Raw genomic sequence first — 15,237 nt, 5'->3', positions numbered from 1 at the left:
CACCTCCCTCCATCACTTCCTTCCTACCACCTCCCTTCCATCACTCTCCTCCACCTCCCCCCATCACTCTTCCTCCCCTCATCCTCTCCACTCCCTCTCCCACTTCCTCTCCACCACCTCCCTCCATCACTCTCTCCTACCTCCCCATCACTCTCCACCACCTCCCTCCATCACTCTCCTCCACCGATCGCTAACTCAATATAGTGGTCCAACTCAGTTAAGGACCGAAATCAGTGAAGGAATTTACTGTAAGGATTCAGGATGGATTCCAGTACTAGATCCCAGGTGAGAAACGGCGCCCCCGGACACATCCTATCATCCATGGACACATCCTAGCTCCTCTCGGATACATCCTAGCATCCCTGGACACATCCTAGCAACCAAGAGGCAGTCCTCAGTGGTAGTTTTATCTGGTATGGACTAAAAGGTCACGTAAAGGTCAGTATATATATTTCAGGGTTCTGTATGGTCGAGTCGAAAAAAGAAAATAAATAAATCTTTCAAAACATCAATGAAATAAATTGTTTAATTCATCTTAGTCTATCCAATTATAAAAAAAAAATATATGTTTTTTTCAATTTACAAGGCGAAGTATATAAACAAATCTTATATCAGGTAATTGGTAACATGAATGGCAACTTTCTCCCCCCCCCTCCCTCCTCTTCTCGCGACAGTTGCCATTTGATGACTTTTTGTGATTATTTTAGCGAGAAGTGTTTTACGAGAGGAGTTAACTTAAAGTTTTCTCGAAATCAGTTAGAACTTTCTTTTCTTTTCTATCTGTCTGTCTCTCTCTCTCTCTCTCTTCTCTTTTCTTTTCTTTATTTCTATCCTTCATTGCATTTGTCTTTTTTCTTTTACATGCATATCTTTTCTTCACATAATTTCTCTCTATCTCTGTCTTCCTCTCTCTCTCTCTCATGCTCTTTCTTCCACTTTTTCTCTTTCTCTCTCTTTTCCTCCTCCTTTTCTCCCTTCCCTTCTTTTCTCCTTCTCACCATTTCCCTCTCCTTTCATCCTTTCCGTCACAATTGGCTAACCCAGGTATTGAATCTCCCTGAGCCGGTTGTGAGAGGGAGAGGTCGAGGGATGAGTGGGGAGTAGGGTGGAGTGGGGAGTAGGGAGGAGAGTGGGGAGTAGGGGAGGAGAGGGGAGTGGGGGGGAGGAGAGTGGGGGAGTGGGGGAGAGGAGGGAGAGGGGAGGAGAGGGGGAGTGGGGGGGAGGAGAGGGGAGTGGGGAGGAGAGGGGAGTGGGGGAGGAGAGTGGGAGAGGGGAGGAGAGTGGGGAGTGGGGAGGAGAGGGGAGTGGGGGAAGAGAGGGGAGGGGGAGGAGAGAGTGAGTGGGGGTAGTGGAGTGGGGAGTGGGGGGAGGAGAGGGAGTAGGGGGAGTGAGAGAGGGAGGGGAGAGAGGGGAGTGGGGGTAGGTGGGTGGGGAGGGGGAGGGGAGTGGGGGGGAGTGGGGGAGGAGAGTGGGGAGTGGGGGAGGAGAGTGGGGTGGGGGGGGAGGAGAGTAGGGAGTGGGGGGAAGGAGTGGGGGTGGTGAGTGGGGAGTGGGGAGAGAGTGGGGGAGGGGAGGAGGTGGGGAGTGGGGTAGTGGAGGGGAGGGGGGGAGGAGAGTGGGAGTGGGAGAAGAGAAGAGAGGGAGGAATAGGAGATGTAGGTAGTAGAAAGAGGGAGGTGAGGGAAAAGAGAGGAAAGAGGGAGGAGTGGGGGAGGAGAACCAGGAGAGGAGAAGTGGGAGAAGGAGTGACATGGGAGGGGAGGGGGAGAGGAGGGGAAGGGAGGGAAGGGCGAGTAGGAGGGAGGGGAGGAGGAGGAGAAGGCAAGGGGAGGAATGGAGATGAGACAGGCAACTGAATGGAATGGAAGGAAGGGGAGGAGTCAATAGGATGGGATGGAATGGGATGAGGTCTGGTGAATGGGTTAAAACGAGGGAAGGATGAAACAGGGTGAAAGGAATGGGGGGATGAGGGACAGGAAGATGGGAAAGAATGAATGGAATGGGCATGGGAAGGGAGTGTGATTTAAGGAATTTCCTCAAACACTTAATGGAAGTCTTACCCTCCTCCTCCTCCTTCTCTCCTCTCTTCCTCCTCCTCTTCCTCCACTGCTCTTCCCCTTCCCCCTCCTCCGTGCTGCCAGTCGCCACGAGAAGGTATATGTAATTAATATTTTTCTAATTATCCCTCTCTCTTTTGCACTGTTATTTCTTCTGCCTTTGTCTCTCTCTTTCTTTTTGTTCTATGTGCCTCTTTGTGTCTTTGTTAATTTTTCTTCTTTGTTTCTGTTCCTGTGTGTGTGTGTGTGTGTGTGTGTGTGTGTTGTTGTTGTTGTTGTTTCTCGTTTCGTCTCTTTTTTCCATCTCCTCAATCTTCATCTGTCTCCTTGTCTCTCTTTCATACTCTCTCTCTCTCTCTATCTCTATCCCTCACATGTCTTTCTATCCATATTTCTCTTTATTGACTGTCTCTCTCTCTATATATATCTCTCTTTTTATCTTTTCTCTCAATGCCAAAATAAGTCTCGTGAAACTTGGCAGCGGTATCTGCAACCCTCTCGTGTGCGTGGTCGGTTACACATCAATGATGGCAAAAATGAGCCTCCTCATTTTGTTACATTACGATTAAAAATGCTCCCAGCTTCAAGAATGTTGTTGGTTTAAATGTTAATATGGAGGATTATCTGCATGTAGAGAGAGAGAGAGAGAGAGAGAGAGAGAGAGAGAGAGAGAGAGAGAGAGAGACCTGACCTATTTCCCGGTATTCCATGTTAACGCTAAGATGAACGCGGATCGGTGGTCGGTAATCGGTAAGTTGGTCAGTCAGTCGGTAATTCCTGACGAAACGAACAAGTCCCGACGAATCCACTTCGACTCAGCCGGACGAACCGACATTTAGCGAACATTACGACGCATCAAATTAAAACTTTATCCGTCAAATTTCCCAACACGTCACTACACCGGACACTGAGAGCCTGTATAGAACATGTAATATGACGTAATCAGACATTAGACAGTTGAACCCTTAATATAGGTCAGATAAAACCCTTAATATAGGTCAGATATAGCAGCGTTATATAGGATTCTCGGATATTTTGAAAATGGAGGGGGGAGGGAGGGAAGACAAAGGTGTACAGGTAACTCACGAGACAGGACAGGACAGGTGTACAGGTGACCCACGAGGCCACAGGTGCAGGTGACCCACGGGACAACAGGTGTACAGGTGACCCACGAGGCCACAGGTGTGCAGGTGACCCACGAGACAACAGGTATATGGCGATAATAGCATAGTACTCGCCGTCACAGCTAGTAAAGAACCATTGTACCTGGCTAATGTCTACCTGAAGGAGGCAGGAGGAGGGAATGGTTACCATTATACCCCTTCACGACCCTTCCTCCCTAAGCTCCACCCTCTCCTTCCCCTGCCTCCCTTCTACCTCCCGCCCCTTCTGCAGCTGTAAAAGGCCTTCGTGTTTTTATCCCGTAGGAGGTGTGCTTGTGTAGGTAACGGTGGCGATGCTGTAGTGGCTAATGATGCCTTTGTTTGTACACACAATGGCCGGCTATTGTTTATGTCTGTGTGTGTGTGTGTGTGTGTGTGATATAGTAGACTGATCTTCAAGACGGGAGGCAGGATGGCAAGGGGGTTGTATAGCCTCTAAACCCCTTGAATACGACGACTTAACCCCTTGAATATGATGACTTAACCCCTTAAATACGATGACTTAACCCCTTTGAGTACGACGACTTAACCCTTAAATACGACGACTTAACCCCTTGAATACGATGATCTAACCCTTGAATACCGACGACTTAACCCCTTGAATACGACGACTTAACCCCTTGAGTACGACGACTTAACCCCTTGAGTACGACGACTTAACCCCTTGAGTACGACGACTTTAGAAATCATACTCAAGGGAAGAGATAAAACATCGTACTAAAGAGGTTAAAATCGTACTCTGAAGTCTCCAGATATAGTACTCAATGGACTATACTACATCGTACTCAACCACCACTCCACAAGTAACTTAAAACGATAAAAACATCATCTCTTTTATTCATTAATTTCCTTTCTTAATTTGTCATGTTTTTTTCCTGAGCGGCTGACGGAGATACGGCACTCTGATTAATAACAGCTTCTTTAACGACACCGACCAAGGCTTTTTTTTACCCTTAGTTTTCCCTATTTACCAAGTATGTACCATTTATCCTATTTTCCTATTTCCTATGATTTTTCCTATTTTTTTATTTTTTTTTACAATTTATCAGAACTTTTCCTATTTTTCCCACTGTTTAAATTTTTTCCTATTTTTCCTATTTCCATGATTTTGTCCTATTTTTTCCTATTTTTCTAGTGTTTACTATTTATCAGCCTTCCTATTTTCCCAGTGTTTACTATTTTCCCTATTTTTTTCCCATTTTTTATTATTTTTCGCGAGTTTTACTAAACCTCTCAGTATAGGCTGTCTGCACCATGGTGATTAATGAACTGTGGTGCAAACGTTAAAAGTCTCATTATTACAGTAAGTGTCTTCGTATTAATTAGTATATTTAATTATCAAAACCTCATAATCTAGGATACTATTAAGGCAGTTAATTATCACAGATCCCTAACTACGGCTGGGGTCATTAAAATCCTTCTTGACACGGACATATATATGGTATTTTTAGAGAGAGAGAGAGAGAGAGAGAGAGAGAGAGAGAGAGAGAGAGAGAGAGAGAGAGAGAGAGAGAGAGAGAGAGAGAGAGAGAGAGAGAGAGAGAGAGAGAGAGCCTCCAGCTGTACCTACTGTACTGTAGAGGTCTGCTGCTGCATCCTTACGTGTATACCACCTGGGAGGACAAGGAGGAGGAGGAGAGGTTGGACTCGTAGGTAAAATGAGGAAAGGCATGATAAGGAGGAGAGAATATTTGCATGTGAAAGAAGGAAGGAAAGAAAAAAAGGAAGGAAGAAAGGAGAGAAGGAAAACAGGGAGGATAGAAGGAAGAGAGGAAGGGATAAAGAGAGTGACGTCATTCATCCCGTATTCATAGTCAATCTCTCGAGGCCATACAGAGTACCTAAGTCTGTTGGCCACGTTACATGTACACGGAGGAGGAGGCAGAGAAGGGCAGACACACAGGTGGAATGAGACAAGACAAGGCAGCAGAAGGTAGCGAAGAACACTCCTACAACCTGCTCTAGACGGAGGAGGAGGGAGGGGGGGGGTAGAAGAGGGGGCAGAAGAAGTAGAGGAGAAGAGAAAAGGGCTGAAGGAAGAAGAGGAGGAGGAGTCTTATGCCTACTCTCAACATCACAACTGACGGTGCTTTAAGAAGAGGTATCCTGAGGGTGTAGAGTCATAAAAGGAGAGTTAGTTGGGAGCAGGGTAGAGTGTGCTGGAGGGTGTGTTGTGATGTACCTACTTTACCCTATAGCTACACTTGGTCCCTGAAGAAGTTATGTGTATAGGACTGTGCTCTTACTGTCTCCCAGAGTCTAGTGTGTGTGTCAGCCTGGGATAGAGTGGTGGTGATGATGGTGGTGGTGGTGATGATGGTGATGGTGGTGGTGATGATGATGGTGATGGTGAGGGTGGTGATGATGATGGTGGTGAGGGTAGTGACACAGATGATGATGATGATGATGATGACGGTAGTGAACGGTAGAGACCTTATGGGAATGTTATTTGACTCTGAGATGATAAATGAAGAATCACACCAGAAAGGAAAATGTATAATAAAATATGTAGGATGCAACAAACTCCAGAATGTCCTGTAACGCCATCCTATCTTTGTCTACAGGATACAGTATAGGAGCCTCCATGGCGCGTCTTCTCAATCCTGGACAGATCCTACAACTCCGGGGAGATTCAGGGGGACTTAGTGTCATTTTTTTAGGCATCATTTCGAGGACGACCTGGCACCATCCCGAGGACGACCTAACACCATCCCAAGGACGACCTAACACCATCCAGAGTACATAAGCCTTTAATAAACTTGTATGTCTTTAGAAAGAGCTGAGAGACCCTTTAACCATTGACGTCACGAGGTAAACAAAGCTTCATGTATGACGTCACGAGGTAAACAAAGTTCATGAATGACGTCACGAGATAAACAAAGCTTCATGTATGACGTCACGAGGTAAACAAAGCTTCATGTATGACGTCACGAGGTAAACAAAGCTACATGTATTACGTCACGAGGTAAACAAAGCTACTCTTAACATGTCAACTGGCAGGGTCTTCCTCAGAGTAGGTCATTCCCCGTGATTAAATATGTGCTTTCAGGAGCTCTGTGCTTTGAGTTGGTCCTTGATTACGTCCGTGCTTTGAGTTGGTCCTTGATTACGTCTGTGCTTTGAGTTGGTCCTTGATTACGTCCGTGCTTTGGTTTGGTTGACGTCCACGGTACATTGGTATTACCGTCTTTAACCGAGTACCAATGTTAATAATTACACAAGAACTATTAATACTATATGAAGGATATAACTAAAGCTTGGGCTACATTTGTTGAGAGAGAGAGGGGTACTGTGTGTGTGTGTGACCTTAAGAGGCTGACCATAAATAAGAGGTGAAACAGGGCCTGTCTCTCACTCTCTCTCTCTCTCACTCTTACTCTCTATCTGTCTCCCCCCCCTCTCTCTCTCTCTCTCTTACTCTCTATATGTCTCCCCTCTCTCTCTCTCTCTCTTCCTTGCTATATTTACTCCTAATAAATGACGTATTTGCGGTAATTTCACGAGTGTGTTTTGGCGGCGCTGAATACACACCAGCGTATTTTTCTCTCTGAGACGTCAAGAGTGAAGAAATATTTACAGAAGTTTATTTGTCGTGTAAATAAGAACAAACTCCAAAATAAACGTTTCTTAACTACATCAGAGCTAAGAAAAAAATTACTACTCAGAGAAGGTAACTAATAGAAAAAAAAACCTTTGCTGATTAACACAAATAAAACTAACTCAAAGAATGGCCTAAACGTTTGTAGATTAGACTAAAGAGAAGGATTAAACCTGGCGAAGATCTTTGATAGGTTTAACATCACCTTTGAGGAAAAACCCACAAAGGACTCGGGTAATTTCGTCAGGAGTCACGTCAGGAATGTTGTAAGAGTTGTGTCGATTGTGACGAGAATTTACAACACAACAAGAATTTCGTTTGTTGTATACTTAAGGGGTGAGGGAGGAGAGAGAGGGAGGGAGGGAGGGAATGTAGGGAGGGAGGAGGGAGGGAGGGAGGGAGGGAGGGAGGGAGGGAAGGAGGGACGGAGGGTACTAAAGGTTTATCAAATACTTACCTTAGTAAACAACCATTTGTCTACCTGGTTATAAACTGCCTATGTAAATAAGAGACAATAAAGAAGAAATAGAGAAAAGACCAATAAACATGAAAGGTAAATAGAGAAACAAAGATAGAAAATAAAGAAAGGGGGGGAGGAGGTGGATGGTGAATAAAGAGGGAATAATGGACAATAGACAAGGAGAGGTGGGGAGAGTAGAGAGGAGTAATTATGGAAGTGAGGAGAGGGAATTGGTGGACGAGAGATAAGAGGGGGAGATGAAGAGGCAATAGCAACAACATGAAAGAAATCATGATGATGAGGAGGAGGAGGAGGAGGAAGAGGAGGAGAAAAGGAAGGAAGGAGAGAAGGAGAGAAGTAGAGAAGGAGGGGAACCATTGTAAATAATTAACTCTTTCTACCTGTGTAAGTTAGCTCACTGAACACCTGTGAAAAATTAAAGGTGTTTTAACAGAGAGAGAGAGAGAGAGAGAGAGAGAGAGAGAGAGAGAGAGAGAGAGAGAGAGAGTGTATGTATGTATGTATGTACGCAAGACAACAGCTTTCCATGTCTACCTCCATGGCTGTTAAGACATCAGACACGGGAGGCTGATTTAACGAGCACGACGTCATATAGAAAAAACAAAACAAAAGACGAACACATAAGACATCATTTCCTGAGTGACGACAAGGCTGGCGATAGTGCGTCTGGCTGGAAGGAGATGGGTTCGCCAGGCAGTGTTCCTATGTGTTTATGGCAGGAGTGTGGAAGGCGGAAGATATAAGAGCGTGACTGAAGCACTCTCCGACAGACAGATACAAGAAATACTGTGTTCCTGATAACCTAACCTAACCTGACCTGACCCGACCTGACCTGACCCGACCTGACCTGACCTGACCTGACCTGACCAGACCTGGCACCCCATAATTCAACCCCCATAATGAATTAAAAAAAAACAACATTAATTCAACAATTTCCTCCACCCAGGCCGCCATAACATGAAGAACATCTCCCCATTTATCCACACGTGAACATGACGCCTCCATACAACTCCCAACCAGCCTACTAATTCACCCACATCCTCCTCTAACCAGCTGAGTGTCACCTTATTTGCATATCTCCCCTCCCCTTCCCCTTCCCCCATACACCCAACAAATCCCCCAAACTTAGATCTTACTTGGCCCACCCACCCAACACCCACCCACCCACCCACCCACCCCTTCCTTCTTTCCTTTCTCCTATATCGAACTCATTTACATATCAAAGCGTAGATGACAGTTTGGTTGTTCTCGCCCTGTGAGAGAGAGAGAGAGAGAGAGAGCGTCACTAGTCAACCCTAGATGATATAACACCATTATTTATAAGTTCATTTTTCTTAACATTCTTCCCTCCATTACCATATACATGACTACTGTTAAAAAGACGATAAAATAAACATTAATTCATTCTCTAAGGAATAAATGCGTCACTTTTATGTTAATGATACTGTGATAATGTTTTGATATGTTAATGTGTTTGAGTTGTGGGTAACGGAAGTCTGTGTTTACTTAAGCCGAGGCGTCATAATGTATGTTTACAACCTATAGGCAGCCCACCAGTCTAACCCAACCCAACCCAACCCAACCCAACCTAACACAACCCAACCCAACCCAACCCAACCTAACCAACCCAACCCAACCCAACCCAACCAACACAACCCAACCCAACCCAACCCTGACCTAACACAACCTAAACTACTGCACTTACCAAGAACGTTATGAATGACAAGCAATTACACACGGTTTAGAATTTTCACGTTTTATGCTAATTGCGTCGCTTGTCAGTTTAATGTAATGTGGTAATAACAAACTTTACATATGTCTCCGGGTTGTAAAGGGGTGAAATATATATAATTAACAAGGCAGGTAAAACAAACCATTACCTCCCACCTGTGAATTTCCATTATACATTAACCTTATATGTGTTTTAAAACCTAACCTAACCTAACCTAACCTAACCTAACCTAACTCTAACCTAACCTAACCTAACCTAACCTAACCTAACCTAACCTAACCTAACCTAACCTAACCTAAACGTAAGTTCTTGGCAATACTTTCAGTATTGCACCAAACAAGAGAGAGAGAGAGAGAGAGAGAGAGAGAGAGAGAGAGAGAGAGAGAGAGAGAGAGAGAGAGAGAGAGAGAGAGAGAGAGAGAGAGAGAGAGGTCATTATAGGAATTCTTTTAGTGGAAACACAAAGTTTCAGAATTCCGAGGCAACGAAAATGGTTTGGTTGTTGAAGTTGGCAGTTTAATAGATCCGGGTCGTGAATTTGTTTAATATAGGAGTAATATAAACTAACCTAACAAGAATATTTACCACAGTGGCTAATATTACCACAGCATCTCTACCACATCACACACACACACACACACACACACACACGTACCAGGCCATTTCTCCGTCATCGAAAACCTATAACTATCGCAATTCACTTCTTCCAGTTTACGATCAAGTGAATTTACGGGTCGTGTTCTCTCCTTACTCCCCCCGTATGTTTTAATAGCGTTTGTGTGTATGTGATTGTGTTAAGACTGATGAGTGTATGTTTGTTCCTTGGGTGGTGTATGTGTGTGTGTGTGTGTGTGTGTGTGTGTGTGTGTGTGTGTGTGTGGTATGTGTGTGTGTGTGTGTGTGTGCCTGTGTTTGTGTTTGTATTAGAAATTGTACTTTTTCTGTTATTGTGTAATTGAAGGAGAAGAAAGTGGAATTGGAGGAGGAGGAGGAATAACAGAAAGAGAAAAAGGACGGAAGAAAAAGAATAAATAATTATTTTTCACCTCTAATAAAATACAGAAAAAAAACAAAACAAAAACTCATCATCCAGAAAAACCCTAAAATACCCATTGAGTTTTTTTTTTCCTCCACATCTCTTAAAAACAGAGAACATAAACTCGGGGCCCTCAAGTCTCACAAAATAACGAGTCAAATATTCTCCCATTTTCAGACCTGCCGAGACACCTAAGTTAAGAGCACAGCGAGGCGAGATGTTAACAAACTCTTAGTTGTTTATAAGGATCACAGAGCTCAAGGAATATAAACCAACTAAGACGACGAAGGCTGTGTGGAAGGCGACGACGAAGGGTGTGTGGAAGGGGACGAAGAGGTGTGAGGAAGGGACGACGAAGGGTGTGTGGAAGGGACGAAGGCTGTGTGGAAGGCGACGACGAAGGGTGTGTGGAAGGCGACGACGAAGGGTGTGTGGAAGGGACGACGAAGGGGTGTGAGGAAGGGGACGACGAAGGGGTGTGGAAAGACGACGAAGGCTGTGTGGAAGGCGACGACGAAGGGTGTGTGGAAGGGGACGACCGAAGGGTGTGTGGAAGGGGACGACGAGGCTGTGTGGAAGGACGACTGTAGGCGACGACGAAGGTGTGGAAGGCGACGACGAAGGCTGTGGAAGGGACGACGCGACGACGAAGGCTGTGTGGAAGGGACGACGAAGGGTGTGGAGGAAGGGGACGACGGGGGTGTGGGAAGGGACGACGAAGGGTGTGGAAGGGACGACGACGACGAAGGCTGTGAGGAAGGCGACGACGAGGTGTGGAAGGGGACGAAAGGGGTGAGGAAGGGGACGACGAGGCTGTGAGGAAGGGACGACGAGGAAGGACGAGGCTGTGTGGAAGGGGACGACGAAGGCTGTGTGGAAGGGGACGACGAAGGCTGTGCGACGGAAGAAGGGACGACGAAGGGTGTGTGGAAGGCGACGACGAGAGAGCATGTGTGGACGACGAAGGCTGTGTGGAAGGGACGACGAAGGTGTGTGGAAGGCGACGAAGGGTGTGAGGAAGGGGACGACGAAGGGTGTGGGGAAGGCGACGACGAAGGCTGTGTGGAAGGGGACGACGAAGGCTGTGTGTGGAAGACGACGAAGGGTGTGAGGAAGGGACGACGAAGGGTGTGGAAGGCGACGAGAAGGTGTGAAGTGTGGAAGGCGACGACAGGCGAACGAGAACGACGAGGGTGGAAGGACGACTGTGTGGAAGGGGACGAGAGGCTGTGAGGAAGGGGACGACGAAGGGTGTGTGGAAGGGGACGAAGACGATGACGAAGACGATACTGAAGATTGAGGATAGATCTTTGTTTTCTTCTGGATGTAAATAAATTTTCAGCTGTTGGTGGTTACAGAGTTAAGATGAAACAACCTGACGATGATAAAGACGAAGACGATGACGAAGACGATGAAGAAGATGGAAGGGGTTGAGACTAGATCTTTCTTTTCCTTCAAATAACACAGACAGACAGCTAGACTCCTTACCCAGACTCCTTCAAAGAAGAGATTCAACCTAGAAAAACTTGAGAATATTCACACCTCTCTCTCTCTCTCTCTCTCTCTCTCTCTCTCTCTCTCTCTCTCTCTCTCTCAGGATATACCAATGAAAACACAACTCCTGAGACGTAGGAAACACAACAGCCAGCCAGCCACTACCAATACCTCCTACAACACCACCACTAACCCTCACCACCACCACCACTACCACCACCACCACCACCACCACTACCACACTCAGATGAAGGCCCTCCAGTGGCCTCTCCAGCTCGCTCGAGGCCGTTCTATAGTAACCTCAGTCTTGTTGGAGGTCATTGGGGGTGTGATGCTCCCCCCCCCACCTCTCCCTCCTGGAGAATAATCTTGCTTATATATCCCTTCACCTCCTCCTGTTCCTCCTGTTCCTCCTGTTCCTCCTATTTCTCTGTGCTTCCTCCTCCCTCCTCCATCTATTCTTCCCTACTATTCCTCCCTACTGTTCCCCCCTCCTCCTGTTTCCTTATCTACTCCCTCACTTCTGTTCAGCTCCTCCCTCCCCCTCCTCTTCATTCCCTCCTCCTCTTCCTCTTATCCTCCTACACCTCCTTCTTATTCCTTAATCCTATTTATCCTTTTCATTCAAGTCTCTCTCCCTCCTCCTCCCTCATCCCCCTTTATCTCACCTGCTTAAATCCGTATATTAAATCGTGAAGAAAAATCCCCCTTCACATATAAATCTACCTGTTGAAATCTGTTAAATCGGGTAAATCCTCAAAAAATTACCTCATCTGTCTAAATCGGCGTTAAATCGTCTAAATCCCCGATCAAGTATAATCCCACCGTTTAAAATCTCATTAAATAGGGAAAATCCAACCCACAATGTTACCCAAATTAAACTCGTGTTATATCGGGTAAATCCAGCAACCAAAAATAACCCCACCCTTTAAAATCCATATGAAATCTTAGAAATCCTCCCAAATAAATATCCTCACCTGTTTAAATACCTCCAAAATCGGGTAAATCCCCGTTTAAATATATTCTTACCTGTTTAAATCCCCTGTACATGAGCCGGATTTCTTGTCGGGTGAATTTAGTCTGTTTGCATAGTTCTTCCAACTTGACTGGTTTGTGTTTTACAGGCCGCACCGTCTCTGTGGAGGGAGAGGAGGCCAAGGGGGGTTAGATGCTGCTGGTAAGGGTGTTAGGTGAGGTGTTAGAGTGTTAGGTGACGTGTTAAGATGTTAGGATAGGTGTTAGGACGTTAATTGGTGTATTAGATAAGGTGTTAGGGTGTTAGGTGAGGTGTTAGGGTGTTAGGTAAGGTGTTAGGGTGTTAATTGGTGTATTAGATAAGGTGTTAGGGTGTTAGGTAAGGTGTTAGGGTGTTAGGTAAGGAGTTAGGGTGTTAGGTAAGGTGTTAGGGTGTTAGGTGAGGTGTTAGGACGTTAATTAGAGTATTAGGTAAGGTGTTAAGGTGTTAGTTAAGATCTTAGGGTGTTAAATTATGCGCTAGGGTGTTAGTTAAGGTGCTAAGGTGCTAGTTAATGTGTTAGGACGTTAATTAGGGTGTTAGATGAAGTGTTAATGTGTTAATTAAGATTTTAGTTAAGGTGTTAGGGTGTTATATAACCTGTGCCAAATAAAATCCAATTATATATCAGTAATATAACTTATACACAGGATTATAGCACATAAGTAATACTGTTTTATAGTCTTATTACTACACCATTATTATAAGCCTTGGTACCATAATTATCATACATTAATCATGGTAGACTAATTACCATAGAAAAACATGGTACCATTATCACCATACATTAATCATGGTATACTTATTATCACTCTTAATCATGGTACCATAATCACCATCTATTAACGTCATAAAATCATAGAAACCATAACTACCATTAAAACATGGTACCATTAACCATACGTCAGACTGTCACAACAAAAAAGTAATGTATTGCAATAATTTCCACTTCATAGTTTCATTAATTAAAACAAAAATATATATATATATATATATACAATCAACACCTCAACCCGCCAGGATTCGAGCCCACGGCCCACTAGCCCATGACTGGGGAACGCTACCTACTGGACCACCAGGATACTAAAAGTAGTCCTAGACTTTGTTATATTTCACACAAAGCCTGGCGGGTTGAGGTGTTCATTGTATGTAGAAGTCCGCATGCTATTGGGCTAATGAAATATATATATATATATATATATATATATATATATATATATATATATATATATATATATATATATATATATATATATATATATATATATATATATATATATATATATATATATATATATATATATATATATATATATATATATATATATATATATATATACACACACGTTTAGTTTTATAGTATAGTGACCTTTATGTGGTGACCTTTAGTGACCTAACAACTTTGACATCAAAATACAGTTGGTGTTAGCAAAGCTTTGACCTTACCTATCGACCTACACGCCTTGTATTACAACACTTTACTATAACATAACCCTGATGGTCTGATGTTCTACACTATATAACCCGGAGTTATAATCCAACAGAGGGAGAGGCTAGGAGGCATATGACTGAGTGTAACAGCCGCTTGGTGGAGGTTAAAGGTCAACCACCACCACACTGGCACTACCACCACACTGGCACTACCACCACGCTAACACAACTACCACACTGGCACTACCACCACATTGACACTACCACCACACTGGCACTACCACCACACTGGCACTACCACCACAATAACACAACCAGTATTACCTTTCAGATGTTAAAACTTCCACACCACATCTAATCACAACCACACCTTGTCTACCTAATTAGCCAGGTATTTAATTATCTCTAAAATAAATAAACGCCATTACATTCTTTACTGTTTATGTATTTACGCTGAAAGATGAGTACAGTACCTTGATCTATGGGCTAGAGAGTGTAGCCGAGAGCCCTTACTACTCGGCGGGTAACATTACTCTGGGTTCATGATATGTTTGCACTTCTTAAGAGTCGAGTAACCCCGTTGTTTATTGTCAAGGGGACCACTTAACACCCTCTTGTCTCTTTGATGTAACGTGTGGAGAGAGAGAGAGAGAGAGAGAGAGAGAGAGAGAGAGAGAGAGAGAGAGCAGGAGAGAGAGAGAGAGAGAGAGAGAGAGAGAGAGAGAGAGAGAGAGAGAGACCCCCCCATCCACATAGCTTTAACACCAACACGGCTAAAACTAAAAACGTGTTAATTTCGTCATAAAGCCGTGAGAGGCGGGGAGTGCCAGCCTAGAACGAGGCACAGAAACATGTTTATTTGTCCGTGAGGTCGTAAGCAAGCAATACTCCACCCCCCACCCCCCACCACCCTCTAAAAAAAAACTCATATAAAAACACCTTATCCCCTCATAAAGACACAAGCTAGCGAGGCGTCGTTCTTATAAGCGCTGAAAACATGTTGGCTAATCCGGATCTTTAATGGCCAGGTATAACATGTTCTCCTAAAAGGTGTATAAATAATAATAATAATAATAATAATAATAATAATAATAATAATAATAATAATAATAATAATAATAATAATAATAATAATAATAATAATAATAATAAAAGATAACGATGTTAAGAACAATTGTCGAAAATAAACAAAAAATAATTATAAAAAAATAAATCAAAGCAAAAAACAAA

At 44.1% G+C, this 15,237-nt stretch overlaps 1 protein-coding gene across 1 annotated transcript in view; it reads right to left on the bottom strand.

Moving 5' to 3' along the window:
* Positions 1–15,237, bottom strand: part of LOC121861658 (calsenilin-like) — a 219,361-nt gene that overhangs the window by 118,226 nt on the left and 85,898 nt on the right. Inside the window, exon 2 of the mRNA XM_042359552.1 lies at positions 12,591–12,697. Within this exon, the coding sequence (XP_042215486.1) occupies positions 12,591–12,697 (107 nt within the window). The remainder of the gene's footprint in view (positions 1–12,590; positions 12,698–15,237) is intronic.

This window comes from Homarus americanus, unplaced genomic scaffold, assembly GCF_018991925.1.
Source record: "Homarus americanus isolate GMGI-L3 unplaced genomic scaffold, GMGI_Hamer_2.0 scaffold51216, whole genome shotgun sequence".
Lineage (NCBI taxonomy): Eukaryota > Metazoa > Arthropoda > Malacostraca > Decapoda > Nephropidae > Homarus > Homarus americanus.
The sequence above is the reverse complement of the archived record's forward strand: the minus strand, read 5'-3'. Positions and strand labels throughout refer to the sequence as shown.